Source organism: Hyaena hyaena, unplaced genomic scaffold, assembly GCF_003009895.1.
Source record: "Hyaena hyaena isolate Hyena2069 unplaced genomic scaffold, ASM300989v1 scaffold_26, whole genome shotgun sequence".
In the NCBI taxonomy this organism is placed as follows: domain Eukaryota; kingdom Metazoa; phylum Chordata; class Mammalia; order Carnivora; family Hyaenidae; genus Hyaena; species Hyaena hyaena.
This window is the reverse complement of record NW_024080658.1, coordinates 4,582,895-4,604,336: the sequence shown is the minus strand read 5'-3', so window position 1 is coordinate 4,604,336 and position 21,442 is coordinate 4,582,895. Positions and strand designations below refer to the sequence as shown.

Sequence of the window (21,442 nt, the reverse complement as noted above, 5' to 3'; positions counted from 1 at the left end):
CCAATTAATGACCTATGAGCATGGGGCCTGGCGGACCATCACCTGCGGAAACGAAAAAGCAGGACAATAAGCAGCGCAGCAAGCGGTTCGAAGCCTGGGGACGAGGAATGCCTGGGCAAGCACACAAGGCCTGGCCTTCCAGGGTCCCTGATTTGATAGGATGAAGCACAAGAATTCACAGTAGTGCCAGAGCCTCTGGGTCAGGAGTTGGGACAAGCAGCACTGGACTCTATGTTGAAAGGTGGTGCTTCAGAGGTCATGGCAAAGGTGACGGAGCCTGAAGATCTGAGCTTGATGACGCTTCTGGTCAAATCTCTTTTATCTTTTGGAAGTAAATAGCTTAAGCAAAACAAAAATAAAAAGCTACATATGTCTGAAATCAAATGAGCAAGAGTCAAGGTTGTTTTATCATTATTTTATTATTAGCAGAAAGACTTCAATATGCAAGTGTATTTCTTCCAAGAAGTACCCCAACGTGATCTCAAGAGTCCATGTTAACTCCTTTTTTGGAAACTTCCTTTTCTCAGTTGTTGTATTCTTGAAGGGCTTGGGCCATGAAGAGCTTGCCTAAGTTTTGGGCAGTGAACTCCTTGATGTTCTGGCAGTAAGTGTTAATCTGGCCTGTGCATTTGGGAAAGTGAGAAAGAGGGTCACAATGTTCTATAATTTATAATGACCGAGAACACTAGTCAAGCAAGAAAATCAGAATACACAATCACCAGAACTTTATTTTGTTTTGTTCTGAATCAAGAGTTTATAACAATCAATTCATTTGTCCATGTCCTTATAATAAAGAATATAAGTTCTTTTGAAAACAGGCCATCTTCCCCTCTCAGTTCCACAGAGAATGAAGAAACATAACACTTAAGTACATATGAGCTATCAACCAAAAGGTACTGACGATGTTGATCAGACGCAGGCTGTACTAAGACAAGTGAGAAAATAGCACCGGCTCTCCTTAGCCAGGCACAAAGGAGATCCAGATACTGAATCACACAGACCTGCAAACTAAGTGGACCTACCTGACCCAGATGTGAACAAGTACAGTGGTTTTCAGACTGTGCTCTGCAAATGCTAAGGGTTTCTTCCTCTTCTGACCCAAGACAGAGCAGAAGCAGAGAGCCCACGTGAAGGAAGGTATCCACCACCACTCTTTAAGTCTTAGAATTAATGATCTAATCTAATGCGACATTTGTGCAATGTGTTTTGAAAGTATAATAAATACAATTCTGCTTCAATTGGACCTTAAGGAAAACGTGTCTCAGTTTCCCAAGTTTAATTTGTATGTATTCTAAAAAATTTTAAGGAATGTGGAATTCTCCCCACACTGAAAATTACCAATAGAAGAGAGAAATTGTGGAAGATCATCTTTTGAGTACAATTTTCACTCTAATAAATTTCTCACAGGCAACTAGCTGATTGAATGAAACAGTATTAACAACATTTATACAGAAATAAGGTTCTTGTGGCTACATAAGGGTACAATCACATCCTAGCACAGGACACAAGATGCCACCACCAAAAGGCAGTGTCATGGTAAGTATGCCCAGACAAAGTACATCCAGAATTACATTCATGTTGCTACAATAGAAGTCAAAGTAAGGGAAAACCTTTTCAATTCAAACACCCACAAAACAGACATGGGCTCAGTGCTGGACTGGAACATGAAAAGTAAGCAGCTCGAGCTAAGTGATCTTCTGCATTATGAGAAGGTAAACATTTTTTTCTTGGTTTCTATGAAAGATGACTCAAATAAAACCTTTCCACTTTAGAAAGTTTATAATGCTGTCTCAAAAAATGTTTAGATAAACAAGGAGTGAAGTGCAGAAAGAACCTTAGAAATAACAAAGACTGACGTATTCTTAAGTTTCAGAGAGTATATGTGCCAGATTCAAATTCATCATTCAGCCATTTTAAACACACTAGCTTTTATGATGTATTTCTCTGTTTATAGATATTTCCTTGTCTTGTGCTTCCTAAGGAAGAAAGAAAAGTAGCCATGTTTTGCAACAGCTGACAGTACCTGCAATGAGCAGAGAATCCATCCTGGCTGGCGGCTGGGGTGGCTTGAAGAGCTTGGACAGATCCTCCTCAGGCAGCGGGGGCTCCCCTCGACTCTGGCGCTGCATGTTCTCCTGCTGGCGACGCTGCTGATACTAAAATTCAGAGGAGAAACGATGTGGTTATTCTTCCCTACCAGAGGAGAAAAAGAGACCACTGTCAATTACAGAAATCAGCAAAATTCCACTGCTCTGAATTCAAACTTCAGTTTTCTAAATGGTAACCCATGGGAACTCCCGCTTCTAGGAAGCTAGTGAATATGACAGTAGTTAAAGAAAATTCCTTTGCTGGAAACTCCAGTGTCACTCTGAGAGTCTATAATGATACGGAAAAGGCAAACTGGTTATGTGTAAAACCAGACGCTTTAAAGTTCATAATCAGGGGCGCCTGGGTGGCTTAGTCGGTTGAGCGTCTGACTTTCGCTTAGGTCATGATCTCGCGGTTCGTGGGTTCGAGCCCCGCGTCGGGCTCTGTGCTGACCGCCAGCTCGGAGGCTGGAGCCTGTTTCAGTCTGTGACTCCCTCTCTCTCTGACCCTCCCCTGCTCACGCTGTCTCTCTGTCTCTCCTAGAAATAAATTTTAAAAAAATTTAAAAAAAAAATTTTAAAAAATAAGATAAAGTTCATAATCAGTGAGTGAAGGGGAGTGATTTTACCATTTATGACAATGGGGTAAATGACAGCATTACAAGTACCATTTATCTTAACTCTAATAAGTAAAGAAAACAACTACCACATTGGGGAATTTTTTTCAACTTTACCCCTACTGACCAAAACAACAATAATGCCGATGATGTTAATACTGTAACTATTATTATTACAGTAGTAAGCACTTCTACTAATCAGCTGTGCTTTTAGCCCTATAGCTAAGAATGAATATTGGCTTTGATAATGCTTCAGAAACCTTCCAACTGAAGATTTCTGTGATCTCTGAAGAGAAGGTGGGGAGATAGCTAAAGGTATGGATCAACTACAGACTCATAGAGCAAATTACAACCAAGAGATAACACTTGTGGGTTGCTTACAACAGCAGAGGGAAAATAACCCACACCCAGCCCTTAAAAGGCCAGGTAATGAGAAACCAAGGTGGGCGAGTAAAAAACTTTAAGTCCTTGGATTCTTAAAGAAGGGGAGTGAGTGCCTTCTTCTGCAAAGATTTCTATGCTCATTACAGGGTTTGAGAGAAGTCAGGCAAATCTAAAAAGGGTTATGAATGGTGGTGGTACAATAAACATCACATGCAAAAATTAAAGACATATTTGAAGGGTAAAGAAATATCTGTAAGACTCGTTTCCAGAATCGATGGGCTCACAGTGTTGATACTCCAGGCTGCACCCTTCACCCACAGGAAGCAGCAGCAGGACAGAACCAGGCTGGGTCTTTGCCGTGGTCGTTGCCCCCGCTACCCTTTAGAAGTGTGTCACCGTCACCATCTTTACCACCCATCATCTTTTCCTTTAAGAGGTATATACTTTAGATAGAGTTATATGTGTTTCTAAAATCTCAGTAGAAACAAAGTGTCTACATTTCACTATATATGAACATTGATATTTTAAAAATTTTAGTGTAATTTTCTTAGAACCACTTGGTTGTAGGTGTGCTGAGAACTGTACAGTTCTCACCTTGTTTAAAGTGCATTTTAATGAACACACAGTACTCACATACAAATATTTTCAAGGATGAACATTCTGGCATCAACTTATGTATGAATCAAGTGCTGTAAGTATCCTTCGGAAGAATACAGTCCAAAAAACAATATTCCAGGAACTGTGAGAATCATGTGGCCTTCAAACAACACTAATAAAGAGAAGGTTAAATGGCCACAGCAGTGTATATGGCATGTGAGAATATTCAGGTAGTTCTAGGGTTTTTATCTGTATTATACTATCTATTTCACAGCAGTGGGTCTATTATTTCCTATCAAAATTGCTTGCTCTTAATCACAATTGCTCAGTTTTTCAAATGAACTGAAGATTGCTAACTATGCTGCAATGAGCCACTACCAAACCAATTATAGTTAGTAAAGAAATGAGCTGTGACACTCCAGAATCTCTTCTGCCTCTGATTTCCTCAATAAATGTATCTCTTATTTGCATAACACGGCCATCACAATCTGAGTTTAATACACCAGCATTCTTTAAGACAGGTGTTTTTAAGTACAACTTAGAAATAATATGTGAGGAACATACTATGCAAAGAATAACCTTTTTAAATATGATATAGTTACTAGCTAATAGTCAATGCGTTATTAAATATGTCAATCGTTTTGAATGTAACTCTTGAAGCACCATACTTAGAAATGAATTCCATGTCCGTTGAATTTTTCCATAACACCAACCTGATGCTTCTGCTGCTGCTGTTTACTTGTGTTCCTCATGTATGTGTTATATTTAACTATATCTTGGCTCATTTCATCCACTCTGTCCATCAGCAACTGTAGATTCTTCCCCAAATGATTGCTGAAATATAAAGTAAATATACTGACGCGTCATACTTTAAAGTTACAGCTCTGCCACTGCTCTAAACACTTCTGAGATATTAAACTGAGCTGCCATTTGCTAAAAGAACGAGAGCACACATATACATAAAAACAAGGGTCCAGGAAAGAATGTGAATCAGCTTGTTATTAAACTTTCCATATTGAACTCACAACTGTAACCACCAGAGCATCTGAAATAGCTCAGTTTCTTACTGTCAGAGCACACATATCTCAGAGGAGCTGTTAAACATACCTAGCAGCATATCTATAATGTTTATTTTCTGAACAACCAAGTTTAACTGAAGCTCAGCAATCCCGCACCTTTTATCCTTAGTACCACCTCCTTCCCAACAGTGTTCCAGAGCATTTAAATCAGGAGGTGTGAAAAGGAAGAGCCATGCAAACACACTAAGACTTTTGGCACATGATTTCTCTATCCAGCAGGTTCTAAAAGAACAATAGCATTTATTATGCAAAGCTACATGAAGAAAGAAAGAGGGCTCCTTTCCTCTTGCCCTTCCTAAAATGTGTAGTATAGTCAGGCATACTTCTTTTCCTTTCCAGAAATTTCTATTGCAGCTAATTTACCAAAATCATCTCAGAAAATGATGCTCATGGTTTGTAAAATGACCATCATATTCACTGCCTTCTGCCTGTAACTATCTACCATGGTAAAGCCTGTTACTACATGTATGTACTCTAAAGATAACTAAAGAGTATTCACTCGTTCACATCAAACAAGTATTTACTAAGCATCTATTATATTCCAACTTTGGCATTAGCGAATAGAGACCATGATGAATGAGACGTTCATGGTCTCTATCTTCGCTGAGCTTAGAAATAACTGGGTATGGGGAAGAGGGGAAGGAAGGTAGAAGACATTTTGGATAGTATGGTTGCACTGTTCTTTTAAGGAGAGGACAGGCTGAAAGCAAATGGTCAGAAGGGTCAGCCAAACAAAAAAGTCTTCCTGGGAGAAGACAGCATCAGTGCTGAATGCCTGCGATGCACAAGAACAAGGCTGAAAAAAGAGGAGGTCTCCACCATGGCTGGGGCACAGAGGTCAGACAAGCCCAAAGAGGAAGCCATCAGCTCACCACAAAACACTAACAACAGTTAAAGTTAATGAAACCCCTCAACTCCAATTAAATGGTGCCCTTGAGTTGTTCATGTTTGTGATATATTTTGCCTTAAATCTTAAAATGACCCCTCTGGCTGCTATGCAGAGAACAGACTAGAGGGTAGAAACCAGGAGATTTTAGTTAAGAGTTGATTGTGGTATGTTGACAAAGATGCAAAGAAACTGGAACCCCCATACACTGGGTGGGAATATAAAGTGGTACAGCTGCTAATGGAAACAGTTTGGTGGTTCCTCAAACAGTTTAAAGTTACCAGATGACCCAGCAATTCCACTCGTAGGTATATTTATTCAAGGAACTAAAAACATGCTCACACAAAAGACTGCACATATGTTAACAGCTGTATTATTCACAAAAGCCAAAAAGTGGGAAAAACCCAAATGTCTATCAAAATATGAATAGATAAGTTGTGGTATGTCCATACAATGGAATACTAGTGAGCCATAAAATGAATGAAGTCCAGATACATGCATACAACTTAAAAACATTATACTATGTAAAAGAACCCAGATACAAAAAGTCTCTCACTGTATGGTTCCATTTACATGAAATGTCCAGAATAAAGAAATCCATAGAGCCAAAAAATAATGAGTGGCTGCCAGGACATGGGGAAAGGAGGGGTGAAGTGACTGCTTAGTGGATATTATTTGGATGAAAATGATTTGGAATTAGTAGTAAATGGTTGCACAACATGGTGAATATACCAAAAGCCACTGAATTGTAGTCTTTTTACCAAGTTTTGGCTCTTTCTTAAATAAAAGAACACAGAAGTGTGTGAGTGTGTGTGTGTGTGTGTGTGTGTGTGTGTGTGTGTAAATAAATTTACCTTCTAATTCCAGGTCTGGCACTACCTACATAACCTTAGCCCAGTGACTTGACCTAATGGACACTCATTTCAAACGCTCAAATGTTTCACTTTTTTTGCAAAAGTGCTTTTATCAAATTAAATTTTATTTCATATTTGTCTTATTCCATTTAATTTTGTGAATCATTTTTTTAACTTAAAAATATTTCTTATTCTTTGAAAATGAGGTAAGTATTTGCTTCTGTTTTCTTCTAATTACTTAACAACTTGATTTTAACTCCTCTCTAATTGTCTTGACACCAATGGTCAAGGTGAGTAATTTTTTTCCCCAAGTAGTTAGTCTAGATCCACTGATAATACAGTCACACTGTGTTCCAAATACAATCAAGCTTAAAATTTAACAATACTTGTCATCTAAATGCACACTTTCAACACACACTATTGAGTACATATGTATTTTCCCAGTCACTATCAGATACTATGGACTGAACTATAAAAGACACTGTTGCACTCCACCCATCCTAGTGAGAAGACAGGAATGTAACTAGATAAACACAACACAGTGATGTAACAGAAGCATAGAAGATAGTCTGGTAGGAACTTTCAGATAATGTGACAGTTGAATTCTGAGTTTTTGAAGAGGAGTTGGAGACAAGGAAGGGACGAAGGGACACCGCAGGCAGGATGTTCGGACACTCTGGCATGAAAAGCATGATGCCTTAGAAGAACTGTACCGAGGGCAACATTGGTAAAAGAGAGCAGTGAAACTAAGAGGTAGACCAGGGTTACAGCACAGAGTCTTGGAAGCAAGATTCTATTCTAAGGCCAATGGGGAACCAGCCAGAAAGTTAAGCAAAGGAGTAATATGATAGTACAATTTGCATTTAGCAAGATTGCTACAATAAAAGAGGAATAGGTTAAAAGCAGGAAGTTAGGAGACTGCAAAAGTAATCAGGAATAGAAATAATGAGGCCTTGGCCTAAGGCAGCAAAAGACGCAGAAATAAGATGATATCACCCCAGGAATGTACACAGGGAAGACAGACCCTGAGGAAAACTGATATTTAGGGATGAGCAAAGAGGGCTCACTGTGGAGAATGAGAAGTAACCTAGAACAGTGTACTTTCAGAGACTCCAAATAAAGTATTTCAGGAAGAAGGAGTCATCAACATACTAAATGCTTAAGCGTCTACAATCTCCAGTAACACAGTGATGAAGTCCTCTATGACTTCAGTTAGAGCGCTGACAATGGAGAACAGACGGAGGAACACTAAGTTTGATTATAAAAATAAGTGAGTATGAAGCAAAAGGTGGGAAAAGGATAATAATGACGTGAGATCAAAAAGCATTCTTTTTATAATTTTCTTAAGATGAGGGAGACTTAAACAAGTTTAAACGTCCTTAGGAGATGTATGTTCAAATACTTAGGGGTTAAAAGTCATGCCAGCAATTCTTTCAAATGAGTCATAAAAAAAAAACAAACAAACAAACATGCACCAATGTACATAGATAAAAAGACAGCAGGTTTAAACGTGGCAGGATATACCACTGGTAAATCCAGGCAAAAAGTTTATGTGTGTTCATCAGATTTAACTCTTTCCATTTTTCTGAGGACTTGAACACTGTCAATTTTTTAATGGGAAAAACAAGTCAATAAATATAACAGAAAAGAATCAGTGCATAGAGCAAGTGAAGATACCGGAGGAAAGAAAGTGTAGAAGAAATGACCCAGATTCCAAGAAGGCAGGAGGGACAGGATGGGACAGCCCTCAGGAAGAGGGCACTGACCCTTCCATTTCCACCAACGAAAGAACAACGCCCAAAGTGCTAGACTAAATACAAGAAATGCTACAATTAATTATGCAATTAGTTGTTTCTACAAGTCATTTATAAGCTAAGTGCAAAAGAAATTCAGAGAAGAGAAGATCACCACAAACCCTATTAACTGGGTGATGGGGGGAAGGATAATGACACTGGAGAAAACCATAAGGGAGACTTACTACCAAATGCAGAGACAGATCTATTATTTGTTCCCACACCTTAAATCCTGAAGAATGGCTACACTGATTCTAGCAATTCTACTGGAATAGACTTGCCCTCTCTACCCCAGAAGGTCTTTAATATAAAGTACTAATGTTATGTAATGTTAAGTATACTAACTAGCAAAGAACACAAGCATAGATCTGTGGCCTCTAAACATTTCATATAATTTATATTACTATAATGTTCTTCAGAAATAAATACTCAAAAATCTGCACAACAGGTCTTGAAGGGCAAAAGGAATTAAAATAATATCTAACTATTTCACAGACAACATTCACAGGAAATCAGGTCCATTACCAAGAGCAACTTTACAAGGATCTTTTCAGTAGTACCAATTCAACAAGACTACTGAACCAAGGAGGTACTGTTAGGAATTTCAATAATATAGCCTTTTCTTTTATTGTCAAGGAAACAAAGAACTGAAAAACAGCTCACTTAAACAGATGTGAAACAAGACATGCAGTGATAAATCTACTCTGGCTGTAGTATCAATTTATCCTTATCCTTAATGTGTAATGGCCACCTTTAGTTTACTTTTCTAAAGAGTAAACAATTATTTTTTCATGTGTGAAAAACTAAAAGCTTGTGTAACACATTTTTAAAAATTAATGAAGGATGTTACAAAGCAGCCATTACCAGAACTTTCATTCAATAAAATTAAAAATTAGAATCTTTTTAAATGAAAGGAAATGCAGTATGTTTTATTCATAGCCGAGAACAAATTTATCAGGTAAACCAAAGAAGTGGCATCCACATATGGGTTGTAAAAAGCAAGACCAAGCAAAATGTTTGAGGAGCTGATTTCTGATGTGGTTTCTTAGAAAAGTTTCATGGTGACTGGCCTGATTCTCAGCATGCTATTGACGTTAAAAATTAAACTTTGAGATGCACAAAGGTTACAGTTCAGTCTGTTAAAATAGCCTTATCAGTTTGGGTGAATATAAGAGTCCATTAGTATAGGTACTGCTTCAGGGTTGCTTCATTTTTTTCCCTTCTAACAGGAACACAAATTTACGTTTTAAATAATTTCACATGAAAAGAAAAGTGCCTCTATTTTTATTTCACATAAAATACAGAAGATAAAACTATAATACAATATTTGTCTAGAACTTAGTTGCTATGGCAAACTGGGAGCATTTTCTTGGCTATTATAAATGCTGTTTTGGACAAACAGGCACTACAGACCAGCTCACTGGTAATGTTAAAGCACAAAAGGGCTATATTTGTTTTGTAAGCTCAATAAGCTTGAGAAAGGGTGAAGGCATAAATTACATAAGCAAAAGCTTTCACATAATAAATTTAAAATTATTGTGTAACTACATATATACTTAATATATCAAATTGTAACCTTGCATGCTAAAGAATGTTCTTGGCGCAATGCTTTAAATACAGGTGTGCTGAATGTGTTTGTAAAAGTAATAAAGAAAAGTATGACCTTCTAAAAGAGACAAATTTAAGAACTATTATGGATATATGTTTGCAGTCCACAGTACACTCTTTAGCTCCAAATTAGCCTTGCAAGCTGGCTGCATCACTTAACACTCCGTTTACCACGCAGTTTCCATCTCCTTCCTCCGTACAGACTTTCTAGTGGCCTCTATGATGGATTCATGCAATACAGAGTGGCTCTTCAGTCCTATCCATTCCAGAGCATGGAGAAGAACACTGGGCTTTCTGGTTCTCCCAGGTTTATCCCACACATCTTATCACAAAGAAGTACAAAGCCTGTATGTTCTTCTGTGCAAGCTTCTACTTGGGATTATAGAAGTATGATAAATAACTGAGACTCGGTTCCACACTGTGTGCTTAAGAAAAAAACACACCTTGTGGTCAGTCAACAAATACATATTGATTGACTACCTACTTGGCCTATTTAATTTCTACAGGTCTGCTGCTAGCACTCTCCCACCACAAAACAATCACCAACAAATGCCCTTTAAGGACATTTAAGAGGAGTTATACAGATGATTCTGCTTATACTTCTGTTAAGACTGATAAATGATAGGAAAAGAAACATTAATTCCATAAAGGAAATAATCCGTTTGGAACACCTCAGTCAATGCTTTACCAACACAATGAATACCTAGCAATCAGATAGCTAAAGCAGTCACAATGGAGGAGATGATGTCACCACTGTCTAAGACAGCCAGGGTCAGGTTCAGAAAATTCTAACTTTAGCTGAAAATTCACACTGGAAATTCACTACTAATAGTCTATATCTGAACAGGAGCAAGTGCCACCAGTAAAACAAATAAGCATTTTTGTTTTTCTTCTGAGCATTATTAAATATCCAGACATAATACCATAAGCCTCCTAAGGACAGTGTATAATAAATAAAGCTAAGCCCCAAAAGAAACAAACAGACAAACAAACTCCTCTCCCATGGGCATTTACCATATCAAAGCAAAAATGATACAGCAAAGGCATCAGAGCGTTCGTATAATAGAAAGTATAGTATTCAAACACTTTCATTTTATCAGTTTGGCCTTTTTCCTGGGATCTTAGCAGGGCTGGATAAATACTACATGTTGTTCTGTCTTAAGAACCTCAAAGTGTGCTTGGGTAATTCTTTCTTGACTCATGGATTAAATTCTGAGTGAAAGAATCTTTTGCAGAAAGTGATAAAAAGGGACTTTTCATTAGACAGGGCCACTTACCTGCTAGCAAGACTGAGCAATTCATGTTTATCTGCTACAGCTGACTTCTTCTCAAGCTCCCACATTAGGACGTTGATCAGATGTGAATTTTTAATTACAATCGGCACTTCTTCAAACATGTGCTCAAAGGTGATATTTCCCTTTTTCAATCTGTGAAGCATGTTAAAAATACTTTAGTCTGGTGGTCAGAAGTAAGTGTTAAATTGACTCTTTCATACATTTTCTCTAATTACAGGCCCTCTCCAGGATCTCGGTTTCATTACCACTCTTAAAAAGGGAGAGAAACGAGTTTTACAGATTCCAGCATAAGTCAAATGATTTGAATAACACTGAAAATGATCCAAGTTTGAGCTTTAAAACCCAGAAAACAAGTTTCTGGCAAAATGAACTATTCTTTCTCTGTAATCAGGTATCTTCAAAATTTGATACTAAAACGTAAATGCCATGGGAAGTTAAGTTATATAATCTGTATCTAAAACATTTAAAATACCTAGTAAAGGGAAATACTCTAGTTGTTGGAAAGTTCATTTTAAAAGCCTACTGAACAAAATTAACAACTAGCAGACCCCATATACAATGGTTCAGAACACAGCAAAAATGCCATTTCTCGTAATTTAGTTATAACCACCACCTCCACTCCCAAGAATTATTCATGAGTTAGCTTTTTAACATTTTTTGCCTTAATTTCTTTAGACGCTATTAGGAAACTAGCAAAAAACTGCCTGTCCTAATTGAAGTCAAAACTACTCACTTTAATAAGAAATCAAAATTCCCATAATTAACAGGAAATAAAGGAATTCTGAATTTTTAAAAATTTTAATGTAAATATTCCAATGCCATTATGTAAGATCATAAAACAGCTTTACCAATTAATTCTGTTCATACCATCGACCACAGAATTTCCAAAATCCCACATTCCTTCCTGACACCTTAAACTGTATCTTTCCCACCCCCACCCCCACAAAACAGGAGTTCAGAAAGTAAGACCTACATCTCACAGTCCTCCTGACACAGAGCTCCCGCTCTGACAGCCACCGGTCACTCGTCCAACTTCCCTTTATTTAATCATTTATTTTCTCAAATCCAGTAGCTAATTAATTCCCACTCCAACTGAATTCACCCATAGTGAGAACAACAGACGAGACATTCATAAAGAACAGTTTAAACATGGAAAGGGAGAGATCAAGTGGCACTCGGCCATGCAAAAGACGTCTACCGTCCACATGGCAGAAGCATTACCACACCACCACCACCATGGATTCAATACATGTGGCAAACTAAAACCTTAAAAGAAAAACAGCCAATGCTTTACCATACGCCTCACAGGCTCCCAAACACTTACGCTTCAGGAGAAAAATCCTTCTCTTTACAAACTTCCATCAGTTTAGGAGTCAGTCGGTATGCTTTCAGCGAGAGAGACCCTTGGGCAGTTTTTATGGGATCTCAAATAAGGAAAAGAGAAAGAAATTTACTAGAAATTTTGTTACTACCAGTGCCTGAATGACACTGGTTCCAGGCACACTGTCACTTATCCTACAATCTTTGTAAAGTGAAGGCCAAAACAAATGATCAGAACACAATTTGAAGCAGATTCAAACCAGTGCAGCAGATAGTTAAGTGAAAATGTAGGAACCCTACTGTCCTACTTGTAATTGGTAGAGGAACTGCCTCCCTAAAGTAAAAATAAAGGATTCAAAATGCAGCTATTCTCATATCTATTCCTCAGCCTGAACCAGTAATCTTGATGAAAATTAAACAGCTTCTATGTTCTACACACCTTATATCCATCCTGTATGACAAGAAAAATATTAATGATATTAAATATGAAAATATGCTGCATGCACTTGTGCATTTTGGTCAACTAATTTAAATAACCCTGCAAACAAAATGTATCCATCCTAAGAATCACTGCCCAAATTTAGTAAAACAGATTCTAAAAACAAAACGACTAAAACGTACTATCACAAAAGTATCTTTTTAGTTTCAGAGAAACTAATTTTGTCAAAAACTAGCTGCTTAAACACTCCCTGAGTAAGGGAGCTTAGCACTTGCTGCATGATAACGGCTCCGGCATGCTAATATTCTCCTAAAACCTGTGTTAACATTCATGTTGTCTGAAACTTAACACAGTGAAACTTTTAGCAATAGGTGATAAAATGAAAACCAAAATAGATTGAAACAAGTGGAAAATTCATCAAGGTCTGATGATGCAATGTTTCCAGCCAATATAAGTACACTTTAACAACTTGTTCTTTACTGTAATCCAATTGTTAACATACTGAAACAATTTTGGGGCAGCTCATAAGATTGATCGTATTCATTAGTATTTTTTCTGACAGATACTCAGGACGTTACATTTACTTCTCAGCTGGAAACTATATGCAAGTCTGCCAGATATGGCAAACTGTGAGTGTTTGGGGAGGGGGAAGGCTATAAAGCTGTTAAATTGCCTACAGTTCTGATACAGCACAGAACATCTGGTCTGGAGAGCTTGAGGAAACACCATTAAATAGGCCGAAAAGAAAAAAATCTTTGTGCTAAGAAACAGTCCAGGTTTTGTACGCTGCTGTCAGAGGTATAAAAAAAAAAAACTTGGCACGCTGTGTTATGATTGGTCAGTCACGTACAGAGCCAGACACTCCAGCAATTGGGGTTTGTTAGACATCTGGTCTAGTTCCACCAGCCCCTTCAAATGAGGGAGGGGAGATGGAGGAATAAAAATGAAGCAGCTACTCCAGCATTCCAAAATGTACACATCAGGGCTCTGATAGCAAGAAAAATAAACAGAAAGAAGGAAACCCTGTCTAGACTTAGCTGCTGCTGAGGCTGCTGCAGAAACAGGGTTGGTATTTACTTGAGAAGGCCTGCCAGGCTGCTCTTAGAGGCAAAAAGACAGAAAGCAAAAATAGTAGTAATAACATTAAGGGAAGAAAAGAATAATAAAGGAAACTCCCACTAACCGTAAATGAGAACGACAGATTCTTCAATGGCATGCTGGTAACTGAACTGCGAATCCAGGAGTGCACGGGTGACGAACGAGCCATAGTACGTGGACTGGTACCAGCCCACGTGGAGATGATCGATGTTGACGTGGCGAAGGCTGCGCATCATTTCCATCTGATATTGCACTAGATGATGGGGTGTGGGTAAAAAAAATCTATTTAATGATGCCACAAATGTTAAAAACAAGCCTTTTTGGAAATGAGTTTTTACACAACAATCTATCAGCTACAGGGAACAGGTTTCCAGATTTAAAATTAATTCAGTTCACATATAAAGAAAATGAATTTAAGCTTTCAAATGATTTCAAATCACCAATTTCTTTCTTCATTGATGAAATAACATGTTGTAGAAAAGTTACCAAAAACACAATAATAATGCCTCATTCTAAAACTGAAATTATTTATTAAATGTTGTTTCCACTCCCTTCTCAAAACTCTTAAAAATAGTCAATGTTTAAGAAAAAATATGTGTAATTGCTAAACTCGTTGGTTTTAAGAAATTTGAATTAATAAATGAGAATAGTTATCAATGTCTTCTTCAACACAGATTTTAGAACTGAGAAGTTAAAATCATCAAGAAAATGAAAGGGAAACAATTAACTACCACATTACTTAAATACGAACAGAATACAAGCTGTAGCTGATTTAAAATAGAAGAATTCATTTTTGCCTTCATTTGGTGCCCCCTGCTGCATATGCTAAATTTTAAAAAGAACTCTTTTCTTGTGTGCTCTTTTGTGTTAATAGATATTAATTTTTCATTAGTTATATGTTAATCACCATGTACAGAATGAAAAGGTTGACTTTTACTCCCTTCACGTTAATGAGTATAATGTGTATTATCAACTTAAAGCAGTATTACTAGAAAAATAGGTGCAAACTGAGAATATAATAAATAAAGATTAAAATCTTTAAAATCAATATAGCCCAATAATGAGTAGCAAATATGTAATACAGGAGAGAATTTTATAGTCAACCTACTATCCAAGCTATTTCTATTATAATGAATGCACAACTATGTGGAATGAATATATTTGCTTAACTCTGAATCTACTCCATTTGTAAAACTCTTAATCAGGTTTTAGCAAAAGTAAAGTTATATGTTTGTCATTTCCTTGGTTACAGCACTATGGTTCTATAAAGCAAAAAGGATTCAGGATCATAAAGTACAAAAGAACCTTTCTCAGATGGGCACAATCTTACTTTTCAACATTACAAATCTGCTTAATTCCAAGGGAAGTTCTATTTCTCCTGATAAAATATGCCAGTCAACTTTTTAATTATTCAAGAATTATGTTTCTTAGTTTTTCTTTCTATATACAATATGATGGCCTCAAGAAGCAGTATAAAATTAGTATGACGATCTTGTGTCAATTATCATTAATCTTAAATTTTTGTTTCTCTGGCACAGGACAGACCTCCTTCCCAGCTAGTTTAACAGATTCATATCAACCACATAAATATGGTATAGAATCACTGCTATGGTCTCCTTGTGCTTTAAAATTCCCTCTTTTTAATTAAAATAAAATCACCAACTTGGCAAATGAAATTTAATCAAAGTTAACTTATGAAAAGTTCTAATATCACAAATAAAATAGGAGCCAGACCAAATTTACTATTCATTTAAAAAGGACAAGGAGGGGGAGCCTGGGTGGCTCAGTAGGTTAAGCGTCTGACTTCGGCTCAGGTCATGATCTCATGGTTCGTGGGTTCAAGCCCCGTGTCACATTCTGTGCTAACAGCTCAGAGCCTGGAGCCTGCTTCAGATTCTCTCCCTCCCTCTCTCTCTCTCTCTCTCTCTCTCTGCCCCTCCTCCACTCGTGTTCTGTCTCTGTCTCTCAAAAATAAATAAAACAAACATGAAAAAAAATTTTAAAAGCGGGGCGCGGGGGAGGAGGAGAAGATGGGGAGAAATTACCAAGCAACTGACATTACAAACATGACTGTATAGGATGATTTCTTTAAATCAGTACTTCCAAAATATGTGTCAATGTACAATTTAGCTATAACATAAGCAGAAATTAGATTCAATTGCAACAGTAGAAAAAAAGAAAAGACCTGGAATATTGAGATCTAGGTTTTCAAATCAATGCTTAGATTTTTCCCATGGGGGATCCTGCTGTCCAGGTAATGGCTGCTTTCTGATGTTTAGCTTTCCCATCTCCAGAAAGATCTAAGAGCCCATCACAGCGAAAATGTTGTGACTCCACACTGTTCACTGGCTATGCTAATTATAAGTTATAATTTTCTATAGACTAAAGCATAGCCTCCAGCAAACATTAATACTTAAAAATGAATTACTCTGAAAAACAGTCAGTAATCTTACTAAGTCTCTCCCCAAATAGACTGAACACAAAAGCTTTTATAATAGCATTTTCAGGATGCAGGAGATTTAAAAAAAAAAACTAAAAACAAAAAAATTTTTTAAAAACCCTCTATGACTGTAGCAAACCTCTAAATTCCTTCTTCATCCAGAATCTTACCTACTTTAAGCCCCTTGGACAAAAATGAAAATGAAGTGTTACTCTTAGCTAGGAAGAGACTGAGGAATACGAGGCATGTAGCCCTCTGGAGTTAACACTGCTCGAATGTATTTAATTCTGAGAACCAAGAAGTTAAGAGACCTTCTATGCTGGTAGAACTTGGGGCAAGGGACGTGGGGGGTTGGCGATTAGGAGACTACTTCCATTTTTCCATTCTATGGATTGGAAAATCATGACACACAAGGTTTTACAAAGCTCTAATAAAAACTTTTTTTTTAAGTATTCATTTATTTTGATGAATATGGAGAAGAGCAATATGGAGAAGATGGAGAAAGAGCACGCACACACTGAAGGGACAGAGAGAAAGGGAGAAATAATCACAGGGAGGCTTCACACTATCAGTGCGGAGCCCGATGTGGGACTCAAATTCACAAACCCTGAGATCATTACCTAGGCCAAAATGGAGAGCTGTATTCTTAACCGACTGAACCGTCCTGGCGCCCCTAATAAAAACTTATTTTTAAAGTCATAAGCATTTTCGTATGACCTAAAGATGGCAAATAAATATTAAATTTTAAGGGGTACAAACAAGACAGGTTAAGTTGATAAAATTGCTTTTGAAAATATACAAGGCACTAGAATTTCACTATTACAGAAGAAATCTATTCTGGGCCTATTCCGTGTAAAATTTCTGGATATTCCCTATTTTGGTTTGGACTCACTACCCCAACTTTAAAAATTAAAAACGCAACTTAAAGAATGTCCTCCTGGACGTTAGAAAGAAAGGATCGAAAAGGGCTGCAAGGGATCTTTGAAAAGATGGGCATGAGGTGCAGCAGGAGCTTCCATATAAAGTTAGGTACATTGAGGCCCAGTTCTCACCAGGACTACTTCACATGAGCCTCCGGCACATGGGTCAAAGAGGTACATTTAATTCAACAGAAAGAATTTTTATGTGATATTTTTTCTATTATATACAAGCTGAGGAACAAGAAAAAACTCACAGCCAGCCAAGCGAATTGCTTTCTTTGCAGACTTTTAGGACTGTGTCCTCTGTCTAACGTTGACACAGATGTGTGACTCTTATCTACCTTGACCCACAAAGTGTTTCCTTTCCTCTTCCTCCAACCCACATTTTCAAAAAGTACAAAACCAAACCCTACAGAAGTATCCTGGTAAACTTAAGCAGGGATAAGGAATCCGAGCAGACTGTCCTTTAAATGGTCTCAAAACCATGCTCCTGGCAGCTACTACCACTCAACTATCTGAGCTGCCTCACCAGCTCACACCTTTCACCCCTCTGGTCTATGGAAGACACAAGGAAAAAATCATGAAATGGTGACATGCCAGTAAATTTTACACAGGAAATAAGGAACGGTGATGGCAGATTCTAATCTCCCAGGTGAATGTCGTCATTACTTTTGTGGCTCAGTTAGTTTCTCTAGGGAGTTATACTGGGGTGGGTGCTTAAGACACACACAAGAGACCCAATTTAGCCACAAGAACAAAGGTAACAGGGAAGGGGAGGAAGCTCATGCTTTCTGGAAGTGGCTATGATGATGCCTTATCCTAGCCCACAAGCTCTGGGTGAGTGGGAGATAGAACTATGTTGTCTTCTTATGCCCAGCTGGACTCACTTTACTGGGCTGGTGTTTTAAGAGGACAGCACAAAAGATGTGCCCAGGCAGAGATAAAGTTCACTCTTATTTAAGGAGTGCTTCACACTTCAGAACAAAAAGGATCACAACAACAACAACAACAACAACAACAACAACAACACAAAAAGAAAACTGAGAAGGAAAAAAAAAAAAAAAAAAAAAAAAAAAAGAAGCCTCCTCAATACCACAAACTCCTTACTGCTGAGTTAATACAGGTCAATGAAATAAGAAACAAGCATTTAAAGGCATCTTTCAAGAAATGGTCCAGGGTTAGGCACGCTTTCACTTTTGTTCTAAAATTCTCATATTTAACAGAAAGAAACCCAACCAGCAATTTCAACCAATGATATTTACTTCTGAGTTAATAACCAAATATTCCTAGGGTAGTTCCCAAAGATGAAGAGCAAGAGGAAAGCTATTTTGGAGGGGGGACTATTTTTAAATGATGGTAATATCCAACAGAAGGGCTGAGAACTGTAGAGTGAGAAGTTTAGGAAAGAACTTTTTAAGCATTCTTAGCTTAAAGAGCAAACACTCAAAGGATTGATATACAGGGCACAGCAAATGGATTTCAAAAATAAACTGATAGTTACTACTACACCAACTCCTATTACTAATACAAAAGCTATACTTAACAGGCAGTTGAGGTGGTGCTACAAAATTTGGAAGGATTATAAAAATGAGCCGAAGTTTTATAAATTTCTTCAACCTTTACAATTGTCTTAATTGGTTAAGCCTCTCCCAAGCAAAGGAGAGCCTGGTTTACAACACTGAATAACTGTTCAAAGTTTGGCACCAGGATATTCATATTCACTTTTTCCAGATATCCTCTTTGCAAAACAGTCAATTTTAAATTGCCTACAGCTAAAACTGTCTTAACTGAGGCAGTCTGCCCAATAACGATTCCTTTCAAAAATCCACCACATTTGTTAGGCTTTCTCTTGTTTTTATCTCCAAATATGAAAACACTGAAAATAATATGTTGTTTTATATTTAAATGCTATATCTGGAGTTACACTGGCAAACAACAAACAAGCTTGAGATATGAGTTCTCTTGAAGATCACTGAGAAGGACAATGAATGGATTAAAAGCTTATTTCAGTAGAATAAGTAGCCAGCATTCTTTCTCCTTCAATTCCTCACCCTTGTCTTTAAAATCATCTTTTTTATTTTATTATCTGAAGTGAACCCCACTAAAAGATCATTTCTCAGTGAAAAACAAGCAGTTGGCTGGGATGAGCTGAAAGCAGAAAGTTAAAGCTATAGCATAGTTTCAAACTCGAGATAATGCCTGTCAGGTTAAGGAAAAAAAGTGTTTTATAGATGTCTTATTAGTTAACTTTGAAAAGACAAAATAACCTAATTTAAATTTCAGAAATTTGAGACAACTTAATGGACATACTCTTATTTAGTGACTCAGTACTATATCAAAAGATCCAAATTATTTTAAAATATACGATAAAATTATATTTAAAATATCCACATATATATAGCCTGGGGGAAGGGCAGACCTAAACACCAGGAGAGAAACTACCACTCAATGAGCATTTATTATGTCAGAGTTCCCGTCCACAAATGTTATCTGACCATATTCCTCACAGACACTGTAACGAGCTCATCACCATTACTGAAACTGTCTTAGACAAACTGTTTGACACAGCTTGTAAAGTGGCAGGACTCAATCTGACTTCAGACTCAGTGACTCCAAAGCCCAGGCAACCATCCACTTACAGAATTTCATCTCTTTTTATTCATCAAGTGTTAATTATTTCTGAGCCAACAAAGCATAACACACAAACAGAACAGAAATACTCAATGTCTATGTTTCGAGAAAATACAGCTCAGGCATGTTTGTTTGTTGACCACTAAATCAATCAATAATTTAGCAATACCAGTAAGATTTTAAGTGATAAAACTACCTTCAAAGGTTTTTAAATGTCAAAGTCCATAGTTATCACAAATATGTAATCAAACTTCTAAAACACTGCATTCTATTTTACTATTTGAAACTTATGCCAATATTACTTTGTAACTAAGAACTGGCTTAGATCAAAGATGACATGCACAAACACATCAAGTAAGAAACAGAGACAAGATGCAGTAGATGCTCTTTGCAGCAAAGAAATCTACTAAGCTCAGTGAAGAGACAAATGGCTTTAAAGTAAGCAAGCAAACAAACCCCACACTGTACAGCAGAGCTCAACGATTACGACAAACATGACAGGGAAGTGGAATACATCAAAACCTCCTATCTGAGCATGAGGGCTAACCTAAGGAGGACTTTTAAGAAAATAATTATAGGGGCGCCTGGGTGGCTCAGTCGGTTAAGCCTCCGACTTCAGCTCAGGTCATGATCTCGTGGTTCGTGGGTTCGAGCCCCACATCGGGCTCTGTGCTGACAGCTAGCTCAGAGCCTGGAGCCTGCTTCAGAGTCTGTGTCTCCCTCTCTCTCTCTGACCCTCCCCTGCTCACGTTTCTGTTTCTCTCTCTCTCTCTCTCAGAAATAAACAAAACATTAAAAAAAAAAAAAAGAAAATAATTATAAGCCTCCTTCCCAGCAGCACCAGTGAGCACCCACAGGCTATGAACTGTAAAGATTTTCTCTCATTATTTAATGAGACAAACTATTCTGTGCTTTCCTCTTCATATCAGACTCTGCCAAGCTGCACATACGTTGTAGGAAGTGTTCAAAGCTAGTAGCAGATGTAATTTAAGCAAACAGAATGTGCATTTGAAAAAAAGACTTAAATAAGAGTCGACTTTGGGTGGAGAGAACTATGGGGTACACGTGTCTTAAAACTTCCATATTGTTTTCACCCAAGTCTGTATCATATGTTAATTCTTTCTTCACTTAATACATCTGTTATTAAGGCCACCCCTGTGAATGCTTCAGGATTTTGGTAACAGTTCATTTTTCACATTAAGTGCCTGATATATATTGTACTCTACTTAAAAACTAATCTGTTTTATTTTTAAAAGAAATAATAAAAATACTGCCTTTCTTAATAATCTTACAGAAATGTTTTTTTCATAGTTCATTTGCCTTGGGTGGTTTAATTTCTTCTTTAGAGTACTTATGAATTCTGACCAATAATTCCTTCTAATGCCAACCTGAAG

At 37.3% G+C, this 21,442-nt stretch overlaps 1 protein-coding gene across 1 annotated transcript in view; it reads right to left on the bottom strand.

The window, feature by feature from the left end:
- Positions 1-399: 399 nt before the first annotated feature.
- The window catches only part of EIF3H (eukaryotic translation initiation factor 3 subunit H), a 98,751-nt gene continuing 77,708 nt past the window's right edge, over positions 400-21,442 (bottom strand). Inside the window, exons 3-8 of the mRNA XM_039227236.1 lie at positions 14,143-14,310; positions 12,525-12,624; positions 11,183-11,332; positions 4,399-4,519; positions 2,024-2,156; positions 400-621 (exon numbers count right to left, since the gene is read on the bottom strand). Of these exons, the coding sequence (XP_039083167.1) occupies positions 524-621; positions 2,024-2,156; positions 4,399-4,519; positions 11,183-11,332; positions 12,525-12,624; positions 14,143-14,310 (770 nt within the window). The 3' untranslated portion in view covers positions 400-523. The remainder of the gene's footprint in view (positions 622-2,023; positions 2,157-4,398; positions 4,520-11,182; positions 11,333-12,524; positions 12,625-14,142; positions 14,311-21,442) is intronic.